The 12,863-nt window shown below is 52.2% G+C and overlaps 2 protein-coding genes across 5 annotated transcripts in view; one reads left to right on the plus strand and one right to left on the minus strand.

Annotated features, from left to right (window-relative positions):
* The first annotated feature begins 5,653 nt into the window (after positions 1 to 5,653).
* MAP1LC3A (microtubule associated protein 1 light chain 3 alpha) lies at positions 5,654 to 7,912 on the plus strand. Of its 2 annotated transcripts, XM_010386501.2 has the most exons (5): positions 5,654 to 6,463; positions 6,792 to 6,847; positions 6,931 to 7,037; positions 7,299 to 7,468; positions 7,728 to 7,912. In XM_010386501.2, the coding sequence occupies exons 1-4, from the start codon at positions 6,424 to 6,426 to the stop codon at positions 7,459 to 7,461; spliced, it is 366 nt and encodes a 121-aa protein (XP_010384803.1). In that variant the 5' UTR covers positions 5,654 to 6,423; the 3' UTR covers positions 7,462 to 7,468; positions 7,728 to 7,912. The 2 variants fall into 2 exon arrangements, with proteins under 2 accessions (XP_010384803.1, XP_010384802.1); XM_010386500.2 differs by having other exon boundaries at positions 7,299 to 7,900.
* Positions 7,913 to 8,092: 180 nt separating this feature from the next.
* The window catches only part of PIGU (phosphatidylinositol glycan anchor biosynthesis class U), a 108,537-nt gene continuing 103,766 nt past the window's right edge, over positions 8,093 to 12,863 (minus strand). For all 3 annotated transcript variants that reach the window (XM_010386502.2, XM_010386504.2, XM_030913924.1), the window contains one exon: positions 8,093 to 8,524. In XM_010386502.2, the coding sequence (XP_010384804.1) occupies positions 8,411 to 8,524 (114 nt within the window). In that variant the 3' untranslated portion in view covers positions 8,093 to 8,410. The remainder of the gene's footprint in view (positions 8,525 to 12,863) is intronic.

Consider the following 12,863-nt stretch of genomic DNA (forward strand, 5'->3'; position numbering starts at 1 on the left):
GGGCATGGTAGTAGGTGCCATCTCAGCTACTTGGGTGGCTGAGGCAGGAGAATCACTTGAAGGAGGGAGGTGGAGGTTGTCATAAGCCGAGATTGCTCCATTGCACTCCCTGCCTAGGCGACAAGAGCGAAACTCCATCTCATAAATAAATAAATTAAATACATAAAGGTTTTTGGCCTGAAAAAGGGAGACAAAAGATTACAACTGGAGCACATTTTAGGGGAAGATCATGGGTTTGTTGTGCAGAGGTCAAGTTTGAGATAGATGTCTGTTAGACATTCGAGTAGACACGGGAAGTAGAGGCCAGGCCACTGGATTCGGGGGCGATGGGGCAGGGGAGGGACTGGAGGGCGAGTCAGCCCTGCTGACTGTCAGGCAGGGGCAGAGCTCAGAGCTTGGGACTTGGGGCCCTCCTCCTCCACCCTGGCCTCGGCTCAGGACTGAGTCTGACAAAAGACAGGTGTGATCACTTCCCAAGGCCATGGCTGACCCAGTTCTTTGGCTGCTCTCAATGGCCCTGGTCACATTTAATCTTCTGTGGCACTGTGTGCGTGAGGTTTGTCCAGTATGACACACAGCTCTGGATCAAGAGTCGGCAAACTAAGGCCCTCAGCCAAGTCTGTCTGTTTTAGCAAATAAAGTTTTATCCAGATCCAAACCCATTCAGGCTGTCTAAGGCCACTACAGCAGAACCAAGTGGCTGCCAGAGACCAGAAACCATGTGGCCTGTAAAGCCTAAAATATTTACTGTTTGGCCCTTTAAGGGAAACGTTTGCCGACTACTCTCCATCTTTCATTAAACAGTGTGTGGTTCTGTTATGGGAACACACGGCAAGCTATTAAATAAGACATTAGGTGGTTCCCAACTTTTTGCTATTATGAAAATGTTACAATAAGCGTTCTTACCCTTGTTTCCCTGGGTTCCTGGGTGCACACACTGGAATTCCTGGGCTGTAGGAAAGACATGGGCATCTTCAGTTTGGGTCAGTTTTGCCAAACTGCTCTCCGGTGTAGCTGAGGTCGCTTACACTCCCAGCAGCAGCGGAAAGAGCCTATCTTTCCACGTTCCTAATAAGTGTCCTCAGCCTTCAGCATTACCAGTCTTTCACTGTGTGTAGATTGTCTCTGATTTCCTGGCTGTGAGTGACAGGTTTACTCCTTTTTTTGTTTTGGTGCTCTGAACCCCCCCCCCCCCCCCCAATTCAGAACACAATACTGAATTGTGTTCACTGGCCATTTGTTCCTTTTAAGAGAATATTTCATGTTTCACCACATAGTATGGTGTTTTACCTTTGCGTACATGTTTACTGTAGGTTGGGATTTTGTTTTTTGTTTTGTTTTTTTTGAGACAGACTCTCGCTCTGTCACCGAGGCTGGAGTGCAGTGGCATGATCTCAGCTCACTGCAGCCTCCACCTCCAGGGTTCAAGCAATTCTCCTGCTTCAGTCTCTCGAGTAGCTGGGACTACAGGCATGCACTACCATGCCCAGCTAATATTTGTATTTTTAGTAGAGACGGGGTTTCACCATGTTGGCCAGGATGATCTTGATCTCTTGACCTTGTGATCCGCCTGCCTCGGCCTCCCAGAGTGCTGGGATTACAGGCATGAGCCACTGTGCCCGGCCTGTTTTTGTTTTTTGAGATGGTGTCTCGCTCTGTCGCGAGGCTGGAGTATAGTGGCGCAATCTTGGCTCACTACAACCTCCACCTCCCTGGTTCAAGCGATTCTCATGCCTCAGCTTCCCAAGTAGCTGGGATTACAGGTTCGTGCCACCACACCCAGCTCATTTTTTTGTATTTTTTTGTAGAGATGGGGTTTCACCATAGTGCCCAGGCTGGTCTACAACTCCTGGGCTCAAGTGATCTGCCTGCCTTGGCCTCCCAGAGTGCTGTGATTACAGGTGTGGGCCACCGCACCTGGGCTATTTTTTGTTGTTGTTGTTTTGTTTTTGTTTTCAGTTTTTTTTTTTTTTTTTTTTTTTTTTTGCTCTTTTTGCCCAGGCTGGTGTGCAATGGCACAGTCTCAGCTCACTGCAACCTCCACCTCCCGGGTTCAAGTGATTCTCCTGCCTCAGCCTCCCAAGTAGCTGGGATTACAGGCGTCTACCACTATGCCCAGCTAATACTGTATTTTTAGTAGAGATGGGGGTTTCACCAGGTTAGCCAGGTTGGTCTCGAACTCCTGACCTCAGGTGATCCACCCACCTCGACCTCCCAAAGTGCTGGGATTACAGGTGTGAGCCACCATGCCTGGCCTGTTTTCAGTATTTTTTGTTGTTTTTCTGAGACAGGGCCTCTGTCACTCAAACGATCCTCCCACTTCAGCTTCCTGAATAGTTGGGACTATAGCTGTGTGCCACCAAAGCCAGCTAATTTTTTCTTTTCTTTTTTTTGAGACAGTCTCACTCTTGTCACACAGGCTGGAGTGCAGTGGCACAATCTCGCCTCACTGAAACCTCTGCCTCCTGGATTCAAGCAATTCTTGTGCTTCAGCCTCCCAAGTAGCTGAGATTACAGGATGTGCCACCACACCTAGCTAACTTCTGTATTTTTAATAGAGACGGGGTTTTGCCATGTTGGTCAGGCTGGTCTTGAACTCCTGGCCTCAAGTGATCTGCCCACCTCAGCCTCCCAAAGGGTTGGGATTAACAGGCGTGAGTCACTGTGCCTGGCCTAATTTTCTCATTTTTGTAGAAACGGGGTCTCACTATGTGGCTCAGGCTGGTCTCAAACTTCTGGGCTCAAGTGATTCTCCAACCTGGGCCTCCCAAAGTGCTGGGATTACACTATTACTCCTTTTTAAATTTCTTTGACACTCTGCTCATTGATTCTCTGTATTTATTATCTAAGTAATACGTCTATGTAATAAGGCTATAAATCTGAATTTTTTTTTTTATTTAAGAAATGGGTCGGCCGGGCGCGGTGGCTCAAGCCTGTAATCCCAGCACTTTGGGAGGCCGAGACGGGCGGATCACGAGGTCAGGAGATCGAGACCATCCTGGCTAACACGGTGAAACCCCGTCTCTACTAAAAAAAAAAAAAATACAAAAACTACCCGGGCGAGGTGGCAGGCGCCTGTAGTCCCAGCTACTCGGGAGGCTGAGGCAGGAGAATGGCGTAAACCCAGGAGGCGGAGCTTGCAGTGAGCTGAGATCCGGCCACTGCACTCCAGTCCGGGCGACAGAGGGAGACTCCGCCTCAAAAAAAAAAAAAAAAAAAAAAAAAAAAAAAAAAAAAAAAAAAAAAGAAATGGGTCTTATTTTGTCACCAAGGCTGGAATGCAGAGGTGCAATCACAGCTCACTGCCGCCTTGAACTCCTGGGCTCAAGCAATTTTCCAGTCTGGGCCTCCCAAAGTGCTGGGATTACAGGTTTGAGCCACCACATCCAGCCTGCTATGGGCCCCCCTCCCAAGTTTTCTTAATATATGTATCCTCATTTTTTTTATCTAAATAATTTTTACTTATATATGAGTTCATATTTAGGACAGGTTTCAATTTCCACACAGTTGGAGCTTACATGGTTTTCGCCTGTGGCCAAAGAATATGGTTGAAACTGATTTGATATCTGTTGAGATTTGTCCTGCACCCTAGTAGTTGGGTCATTTTTGTAAATGTTCTTTCTGTGATTGAAAGTAATGTGTTGGTCCCACACAGGTCTGAAATTTAAATTTTAAACGTTAAAAAATTAACGTGTCAGGTTCAGGATTCTATTGGGGTTCACTGATCAGGATTAGCAACTGTATTAACATCTTCTATGTCCTTAGTTTTTTTGGTTGTTTGGTTTATTAGTTACTCAGGTCTTATGTCTCCCACTATGATGGAGGATTTGGCAATTTCTCCTTGTATTCATATATACATATATATAGAGAGAGAGCGACATAGACAGAGTCTATATATATAGACAGAGTCTCACTTTGTCGCCCAGGCTGGAGGGCAGTGGCGCAATTTCCGCTCACTGCAACCTCTGCCTAGCAGGTTCAAGCAATTCTTGTGCCTCAGCCACCTGAGTAGTTGGGATGACAGGCGTGCACCACCATGCCCGGCTAATTTTTGTATTTTTAGTAGAGACAGAGTTTGCCACATTGGCCAGGCTGGTCTTGAATTCCTGGCCTCAAGTGATCCGCCCACCTCGGCTTCCCAAAGTGCTGGGATTACTGGCATGAGCCACTGCACCCGGCCTATTTTCAGCCTTAAAAACCCTGGAACATAGAAGTTCAGAACTTTCCTCTCTTCACAGAGCTCCTTGCATCATTTCATGGTGATCCTTTGTCCCCAGTGTCTTCTGCCTGAAGGCCTATTTTGTCTGAGTGAATTTCTATAGGTACATCTTTTGGTTAGTTTTTCTCTAGTACACCTTTTTCCATCATTTTACTTTTGGTGCCCTTAGATTTTAAATGTCCTCTTGTAAATAGCATAGAGCTGCATTTTATTTTTTCTTGGCCAATCTGGTCATCTGGGTTTTAAGAGGTTAATGTAAACCACATTTTCTACCTCTGGTTTTGTACTATATATTTACCATCCCTTTTACTTTGCTTCCTTTTTCTCCTTTTCTGGCTTCCACTATAGTTTATATTCTTTTGATGATCCCTCTTAAATATCTGAAATACACACCTGACTTTACAAAGCCGGACAATACTCAGTCTCTTTATCCCCCTCTCACATCGAACTTCCTAAAACACCTTAACTCTGATTGCCCTCTGTCTCCCATGTTCTTCTGTCTCATGCATCTTGTTTCTGTGGCCCACAGATTATCCATCATTTCATGTTGCATATTAAATACTCGTTTAGATTTACTGACATGTTTACTAATTTGCTCACCATTTTTCCATCTAATTTCTTCCTTTTGGGTTCCATGTCCTTGATACTGAAGTATATTCTTTTTTTTTTTGAGACGGAGTCTCGCTCTGTCGCCCAGGCTGGAGTGCAGTGGCCGGATCTCGGCTCACTGCAAGCTCCGCCTCCCGGGTTTACGCCATTCTCCTGCCTCCGCCTCCCCCCGAGTAGCTGGGACTACAGGCGCCCGCCACCTCACCCGGCTAGTTTTTCGTATTTTTTTAGTAGAGACGGGGTTTCACCGTGTTAGCCAGGATGGTCTCGATCTCCTGACCTTGTGATCCGCCCGTCTCGGCCTCCCCAAGTGCTGGGATTACAGGCTTGAGCCACTGCGCCCGGCCTATTCTTTAAAAATTATTTTGGTGGCTGGGCGCAGTGGCTCACGCCTGTAATGCCAGCACTTTGGGAGGCTAAGGCGGGCGGATCACGAGGTCAGGAGATCGAGACCATCCTGGCCAACATGGTGAAACCCCATCTCCACTAAAAACACAAAAAGTAGCTGGGCGTGGTGGCAGGCGCCTATAATCCGAGCTACTCAGGAGGCTAACTGAGGCAGGAGAATCGCTTGAACCAGGGAGGCGGAGGTTGCAGTGAGCTGAGATCGCACCACTCTCGCCTGGCGATAGAACGAGACTCCATTTCAAAAAAACAAAAAAGATGTTGATCTTTGGTCTGTGCATTCTGCTCTGGATTTTAAGCATCATTTCTGGCAGCTCTCATTCAGGAACTGCCTCTGCAGGTCTTTCAGTGCTCGCCTCTGGAGCTCTGCTCCGGCCTGCGAGTTCTCCTGGCGTTGCCATCCGTGGCCTTTTCCTTTTAATTCTCCATCACCTGTCCTCTGGTAAGCTGCTTCCTATCCGCCTCCAGGTCCACGATTTCTCTTCTGTTGTCCTGCTCTGCCTTCTCGCCTCATCCTCTGAGACCTGAATTTCGACAGCTCTACTCTTCAATTATACTATTCTTTTTCAAACCTGGGCGTTCATTTCTAGCGTCTTGCTCTATCCTGTGTCTGACTGTGCCTCCCGCACCTTCTCCCTTCTCTTGCCTTAAGCCCCTTGAAGGCGCCGGGCCTTTGGCTCCCGCTGTTTCCCACGGTGCCCAGAACCGCCGGTCAGTCCTGACACAGACTCGGTGAGGGCGGGAAGTGGTGCCGCGGGGCTGCAGCCTGGCCTGCCCGCTCCATCGGCCCAGGGCGGCCCCACCGCCCTCCGGGCCTCTGGGGCCTCACCAGAGTCGGGGCCACAGGAGAGGCTCCCGCGCTGCCCATGACGTCACGGGACTGTGACGCGCCCTGGAGCCCCGCCCCTCGCGTCCCGGGCCGGGGACCCAGGCTCTCTGCGCCGTGACGTCACGGGGCCGGGCGGGCGGGTTGTGCGTCGGCCCAATGGGAGCGGCGCGCCGGCCTCCCCTTTAAGGAATGTTGTGACCTGACGTCACCGAGCGAGTTACCTCCCGCAGCCGCCGCCGCCGTGCTCAGCGCGAGCGCCGGAGCCCTTGAGCGCGAGGCACGGAGCCCCCGGATCCCCCAAACCGCAGCCACATCTCCGCGCCCCAGAGCCCCGGCCTGCGCGCCCAGCTGGGCCCGCGCGATGCCCTCCGACCGGCCTTTCAAGCAGCGGCGGAGCTTTGGTGAGGCCCGGCAGGCGAGCTGTGAGCTCGAGGCAGGGGTGCCGGGGAGGGGGGGACCCGGCCGACCCCGACTGCCGCAGGTGACGTCAGCCCCGTGACGTCAGGCTTCGGCTGGACCCTCGGGCTGGGAGGCTGGCTCCGGCCTGGGCGAGGGCTGCCTGCTTCCCCACCACGATAGGTGCCAGGGACTGTGGGGCCTGACGGCCCCGGGGGCGGGGGCTGGAGCTGGGGCGTGGCCGGGGGCCGCCCCTTGGGGACAGGCGGGCGGAGACGTGGGGAGGACCTGGGCCGGGCCAACCCGGCCTCACGGTCTGGCCGCTGTCCGCAGCCGACCGCTGTAAGGAGGTACAGCAGATCCGCGACCAGCACCCCAGCAAAATCCCGGTGAGTCCCGCGCCCCCAGCCCTGCCCCGGCCCCGCCTCGCGCGTCCCCGACACAACCCCCTGCCCGCCCGCCCTGCTCCCAGGTGATCATCGAGCGCTACAAGGGTGAGAAGCAGCTGCCCGTCCTGGACAAGACCAAGTTTCTGGTCCCGGACCATGTCAACATGAGCGAGTTGGTCAAGATCATCCGGTGCGTGGGCGGCCGCTGCCAGGTGGTGGCTTGGGTCGGGAAGGGAGTCGGGTTCCCGCCGAGAAGGGGTCAGGGGTGATGGGACCGGTGGTGGGCCCCTGTTCTGGGGCGGCTGGAAAGGTCAAGGTCGGGGCTGCAGTCGGTGCCGGGTCAGAGGTGACAGGTGGGGTGAGGATGGGTGTGAAAGGCTGGGGGAATCATTCTGGGGGTCAGGACTATGTCCGCCCCGCAGCCAAGCCCCTTACAGCCGCATACTCTCAGGCGCCGCCTGCAGCTGAACCCCACGCAGGCCTTCTTCCTGCTGGTGAACCAGCACAGCATGGTGAGCGTGTCCACGCCCATCGCGGACATCTACGAGCAGGAGAAAGACGAGGACGGCTTCCTCTACATGGTCTACGCCTCCCAGGAAACCTTCGGCTTCTGAGCCAGCAGTAGGGGGGTCGGCCTGGGAGTGGGGGGGGCCCCGGTCAGGCCCTGCCCAGAGAGCTCCTGGTTCCTGAACTGAGCTGCCTCTGCCGTGGTGGGCTGGGCAGGCATGTATCCCCCTAGTCAGAGGGCAACCCACCTACTCTGCCCCTGGGTGGATCCTGGGCCGGTCGTGTTAGGGTTGTCCCTCTGGGTGCTGGCTGGGATGGGGGAGGGTGGGGAGCAGCCCCCAGCACCCCCCTGTGTGGTTCATCTTTTTTTTAGGCCCCTGCCTGTCTGCCCATCTGCCCCTCACCCACCCGAGGCTCTGCCCACGCCTGGACCTGCCCACCCCTGAAAGACTGGCCCCTGGCTCCCCGCCCCTCGGTCTCCACATGGTGTATGGATCTGTGGTCATTGTCCCTCTGCAGAATAAAGATTGCTCAGGCCTGCCTGGCCCTGTGCCTCCAGCTGCTTGTTTGGGCGTGGGAAGGGTGCTGGTAGGGCTGTCCGCACCATCCCCGGGCTCTGGTGCACAGACTTGTGTTCTGTGGCCTCAGTGCTCGCTCTGGAAACCCACACCTGTGTGTAGTGTTCCAGAACATTAGGGGCCACCCCTCTAGGAGTGCAGTGCAGATGTGGTCTCAGGGTAGACTTCATAACAAAAAACATTTATTAAGTAGCTACAACCTAACAAGCCCTGCTCACCTGCCTCTTCTTCCTGCCTGGGAGGGGGCTCCTTGGTATGCAGAGCCACGAAGTGGGGGGTCCAAGTTGGGGAGCTCCCTGTTCTTCCCCACAGGCCTTACTATCAGCCATGGGTCTCTTTTGGTACCAGAGACTTGTGACCTTGGACTCGAACCTCTTCTGCCCGAGCACTCGCCTGCTGGCAACTCTGACTGGAGGGCTTGGCCCAGCTTCTGGCCCCTCAGCCCCCCGAGGTCCACAAAGCCCTGTGCCAGCCAGGCCTACTTGAGCACAAGCATGGCCTCTGTGCCGTCCTTGGCGGTCAAGTAGAGGCCGTGTGTGAGGTAGTACTCCCGCCGCAGGAAGGCATAGAAGTAATCAGAGATGAGCAGGATCTGGGGGGAGAGAGAGGGTGTGAGGTGCTGCAGGGTACCTCCCCCTGAGCCCAGGATCCCTGAACTGCTGGCATATGTTGGAAGACAGGAGAGCCCCTGCCTGGCTCTGGATCATAATCACTGGAGAGGCCCTGCCCAGGGCCCCCACCTCAGGACCCAAACTTGACCCTGCAAGGTCTGTTGGCCTCTCAGAAGCTGTCCAGACTCCCCCGGCCCCCACCCATGGTATACACCTCCATCCCAGGCTCTGGTCTCAAATGCCAGCCTGGTGCCTGTGCAACCAGAGGCCTCTGCCCCCTCTTCCCACAGCCACTTCCACCCCAGCCAGGTCCACATCAAACTCCTCACCTTCCCTCTGTCAAATACACTTCTCCCACTGGGCACCCATGCCCCCATCTTCCAGCCAAGTGCCCAGGCCACAAAATTGCCCTGACACTTCTCTCATACATCAAGCCACCATGACCTGTCAATTCTACCCCTTAAAACTCAAATCCACCCTTTCGATCCATCCCCACAGTCACTACTCTGGACAGAGCCACTGTCATCTCCTAAACAACAGCAAAGCTTGGTCCCTGGGCTCCCTGCTCTCACACCCATGCCCACCCCATTCTCCCTGGCAGCCAGAGGGAGCTTTTCAAAACCTACATCTGATGGTGTTACTTCCAGTCTTCAAATCCTCCAAAGGCTTCCCACGCCTTAGGGTGAAGCTCGAACTCCCTGGTGCTCTGAGACCTTTCTAGGATCCCTGCCCACCCTCTCCCGGCTCCACCTCACCCCACTGCAGGATCTTTACTGTTTCTTCTTCATGGAATGTTCTCTCCCCGTTCATCTAGTCGACAGCTGCTTATGCTTCAGGTCTCAGGAAGGATCACTTGCCCCCCAGATTAGGTCTTGGCCCCACTAATCTCTACTCAATAACAGACTCATCCAAAGCATAATTTTTCCTTCAGCTGACAGCCTGGCTGTGCCTCCTCCCCTGGCCCGGGGCCTCCATCAGGGCAGGGTCTTCGAATGGTTCTGTCACTATGGTATCTCTGTGCCTAGCTCAGTCTGTCTGTTCCATTCTGGGCCACACACAGAATCAAAGGGGCCACACACAGAATCAAAGGGGGCCTAGAAGCTCAGCCCACTGTCTCTTCAAGGAGGCCCAGAAAGGAATAGGGATTTACCAAGGGCCCTGTACACCAGACCCAGAGTCTGTGGTCTCGGTCAGCCCAAGCTTCGCAAGACCACTGGTCCCTGGAGCAGGTTGGGCAGGGCCCAGCCTCAGAGAAGGATGAGCGGACGGGCTCACACTGCAGACACCGCAGCTCTCAGGCACCTGGAGGCCTCAGAGGACTGGCACCAACCACCTGGCACAGATGCGGAGACTAAGGCACAGAGCACTTGGCTATGGTCTTGGGGCAAGACAGGTTGAGCTAAGCCTGGGATCTAGACCTCCAGACCCTGTCCTGGGCAGCTTCTCACTCACCTGAAGGTAACACAACAGCAGCTAAAGAGAGATCAGAGGCGCCTGGAGTTCAGGAAGGTGTCCTGTCACCAGCAGCTCTGATGGCCTCAGGACAAGTACCTGCCATTCTATCACCACAGAAGCCCATCCGGAAGGTTTAACAATCCTCATCTTCAACATGGGCAAACTGAGACTCAAAGGGTTCAATGGTTGGCCTAAGGCTGCACCTGGAGCACTGTACTAATGGCCATGGACCCAGAAAGGTGGTCCGCCTGGGGCCCAGATCCCTGAGGAGCACCAGATTGGTCACAGTGTCAGAAAAGCAGACAGAGCTCAGGCAGCCCCTAAGGCCTGGCCCCCAGCTGCCCAGCTGGCAGCTCCAGGCTGGCCCATTGGGGGGCAGTCATCACAGCAAAGGCTGACTTCATACCCCGCAGCCCTTTCTCACCCAGGTCCGAGATGCCATCTGGGCAGGAGGAGCCCAAAGCAGGGACTGAGCTCAGAGGCTGATCCCTGAACCAGGTCAGATGAGGGGCAGATGCAATCACAATCCACAACAATCAAAACGAAGCAACTCCATGTAACACAATAATCATCTGGACAAGCAGGAGGAAGAAAAAGATGAGGTTATTAGGTTGGACCAGATGAAACTGCCATTTTTGCAGATAAAAAAAATGGTTGAATACAGGCAATTTCATACGATCCAACCTAATATAAAACGGAAAAAAGAACACACAGAAGAGTAAGCACATTATTTAGAAGCACCAGCAGAAATGACAGTAAGAATTGAGGTAGCTATTCTTTTCCCCTATAAACCTGAACTCTGCAAACTACATACATGTATTCCACTGACAAAAATAAAACTTTGGCCAGGCGCAGTGGCTCACGCCTGTAATCCCACCAGTTTCAGAGGCCAAGGCAGGGGGATCACCTGAGGTCAGGAGTTCAAGACCAGCCTGACCAACATGGAGAAACCCCATCTCTACTAAAAATGCAAAATTAGCTGGGCGAGGTGGCGCATGCCTGTAATCCCAGCTACTCAGGAGGGTGAGGCAGGAGAATCATTTGAACCCGGGAGGCGGAGATGTGCCACTGCACTCCAGCTTGGGCAACAAGAGCGAAACTCCGTCTCAAAAATAAAAAATAAAACTTCAATTAAAACAAATCAGCCAATACATCAATGAATCAATACATCAATGGGGGGAGGAGATAAATCTTCCTTCCAGAAGAATTCCAAACAATGTAGGTAGTTATACCCCCTCCCACAGAAGGAGCTTAATTTTTGTTCACTCTGCATCCCCTAAGCCTCGGGTGGTCTAGACTTGGTTACTCACTTCCTCCTGAGGATCAGGGAAAGGGAAAAGAGTAACTTCACAGTGGAGAAACCTGGCCAACACTATCTTAACCACGTGGTGGAGGTTAACATCAGCTTGAAATCACATGGCTAGCATGTACCCCCAATAGATGTGATTCCTTCTAAAAACCCACAACCACAGGATAATCCTAAGAAAAGCATCAGACAAACCTAAACTGGGGGACAAACCTAAACTGGGTGACATTCTACGAGATGCCTGGCCGGTGGTCCTCAACTGTCAAGGTCATGACAAGTCAGGAAAGACTAAAAACAAAAGCAGAAGACACTGAGGAGGTGTGACCTTAAATGTAACGTGGACCCTTCAATGGGGTCCTGGCAGAGAAAGAGGATGTGACTGCAAAAATAGGAAATCCAAATCCATTCTAGTGTTTCAGACTAATAGTAATATATCAGGGTGTCTTAGTTTTAAACATATCATGGTAACATATAAAATGTTAACTACCTAGGCAACTAGGTGGGGGCTTACAGGAACTCTGTTCTCTCTCTCCAACTTTCCTATAAATCTAAAGTGATTCTAAAATAAAAAGTTTATTTAAAAAATAAATGGGAATGGTGGCTTGTGCCTGTAATTCTAGCTACTCGGGAAGCCGAGGCAAAGGGATCACTTAAGCCCAGGAGGTCAACCTGGGTGACAGAGTAAAACCCCAGCTCTTCAAACAGGAAGAAAATTAACAGCAATGACCTACTGTTATATTTAACAAACTCAAAATATTTTGCTGAGTGAAAGAGGGCTTTGGCAAATGTACACATAAGATTTGCACTTTTCCCTGTATAATAAATTTTACATAAGAAAAATGTAAATAAATAGTGAAGTCTAGTTAATGATACACATGCTGAAATATTTAGCAGGAAATGTACTGATGTCTGCATTTCGGTTTGAAATACATTAAAAAAGTAAGATGGACTGAGGGATGATGGGAGAAGTACAGGAAGATGTCAATGGTGGACTCCCACTGGTGGGTATGTATATGGGTGTCCAATGCTAAAGCTGTCAACTGTGCTGTGTGTGTGGAAATCTGCAGGATAAAGGGGGTGGCGGGAAGAGCCCTGTGAGCAGCTTGGGCACACAGCCCTGGGTGTCATCAGTCCTGAGTGGGCACCCTGCCCCTAGGGAGAGGACACCAGGCTGGCCCAGAGTCCTGGTCCTTTCAGAGGGAAGCCTGTAGCCGGGACAACCTCTTCTGACCTTGGGGCTTTCCATTTGGGCTGTGAGGGGGGCAGGGATTTCCCAGAAGCCCTAGAATGCAGCCAACACAGCAGCTGCAGACCCAGAGCCCCTTTGCCCTGTCTGGACAGGGGCAAGTTGGGCAAGGGGCTGTGGAATTTGCATGGGCAAGTCTGGCTGTGTGATGTTAAGTCTCTTCCTGTCCCCCGGGCTGCATTTTCCTCATCTGGAAAACAACAGTAATAGGCTCTAGCTTGTTACCAACAATGCTGGGCTCCTCTAGTTTTTTTTTTTTTTTTTTTTTTTTTTTGAGTGCAATGGTGTGATCTCAGTTCACTGCAACCTCCGC

This window comes from Rhinopithecus roxellana, chromosome 13 (assembly GCF_007565055.1).
Source record: "Rhinopithecus roxellana isolate Shanxi Qingling chromosome 13, ASM756505v1, whole genome shotgun sequence".
In the NCBI taxonomy this organism is placed as follows: Eukaryota; Metazoa; Chordata; class Mammalia; order Primates; family Cercopithecidae; genus Rhinopithecus; species Rhinopithecus roxellana.

Bases quoted from the DNA above. Each gene is read 5' to 3' on its own strand.
- MAP1LC3A (XM_010386501.2), top strand. From the start codon at position 6,424: ATGCCCTCCGACCGGCCTTTCAAGCAGCGGCGGAGCTTTG. The intron at 6,848-6,930 runs GTGAGTCCCGCG...CCCTGCTCCCAG, and splicing joins AGCACCCCAGCAAAATCCCG to GTGATCATCGAGCGCTACAA. The intron at 7,038-7,298 runs GTGCGTGGGCGG...GCATACTCTCAG, and splicing joins GAGTTGGTCAAGATCATCCG to GCGCCGCCTGCAGCTGAACC.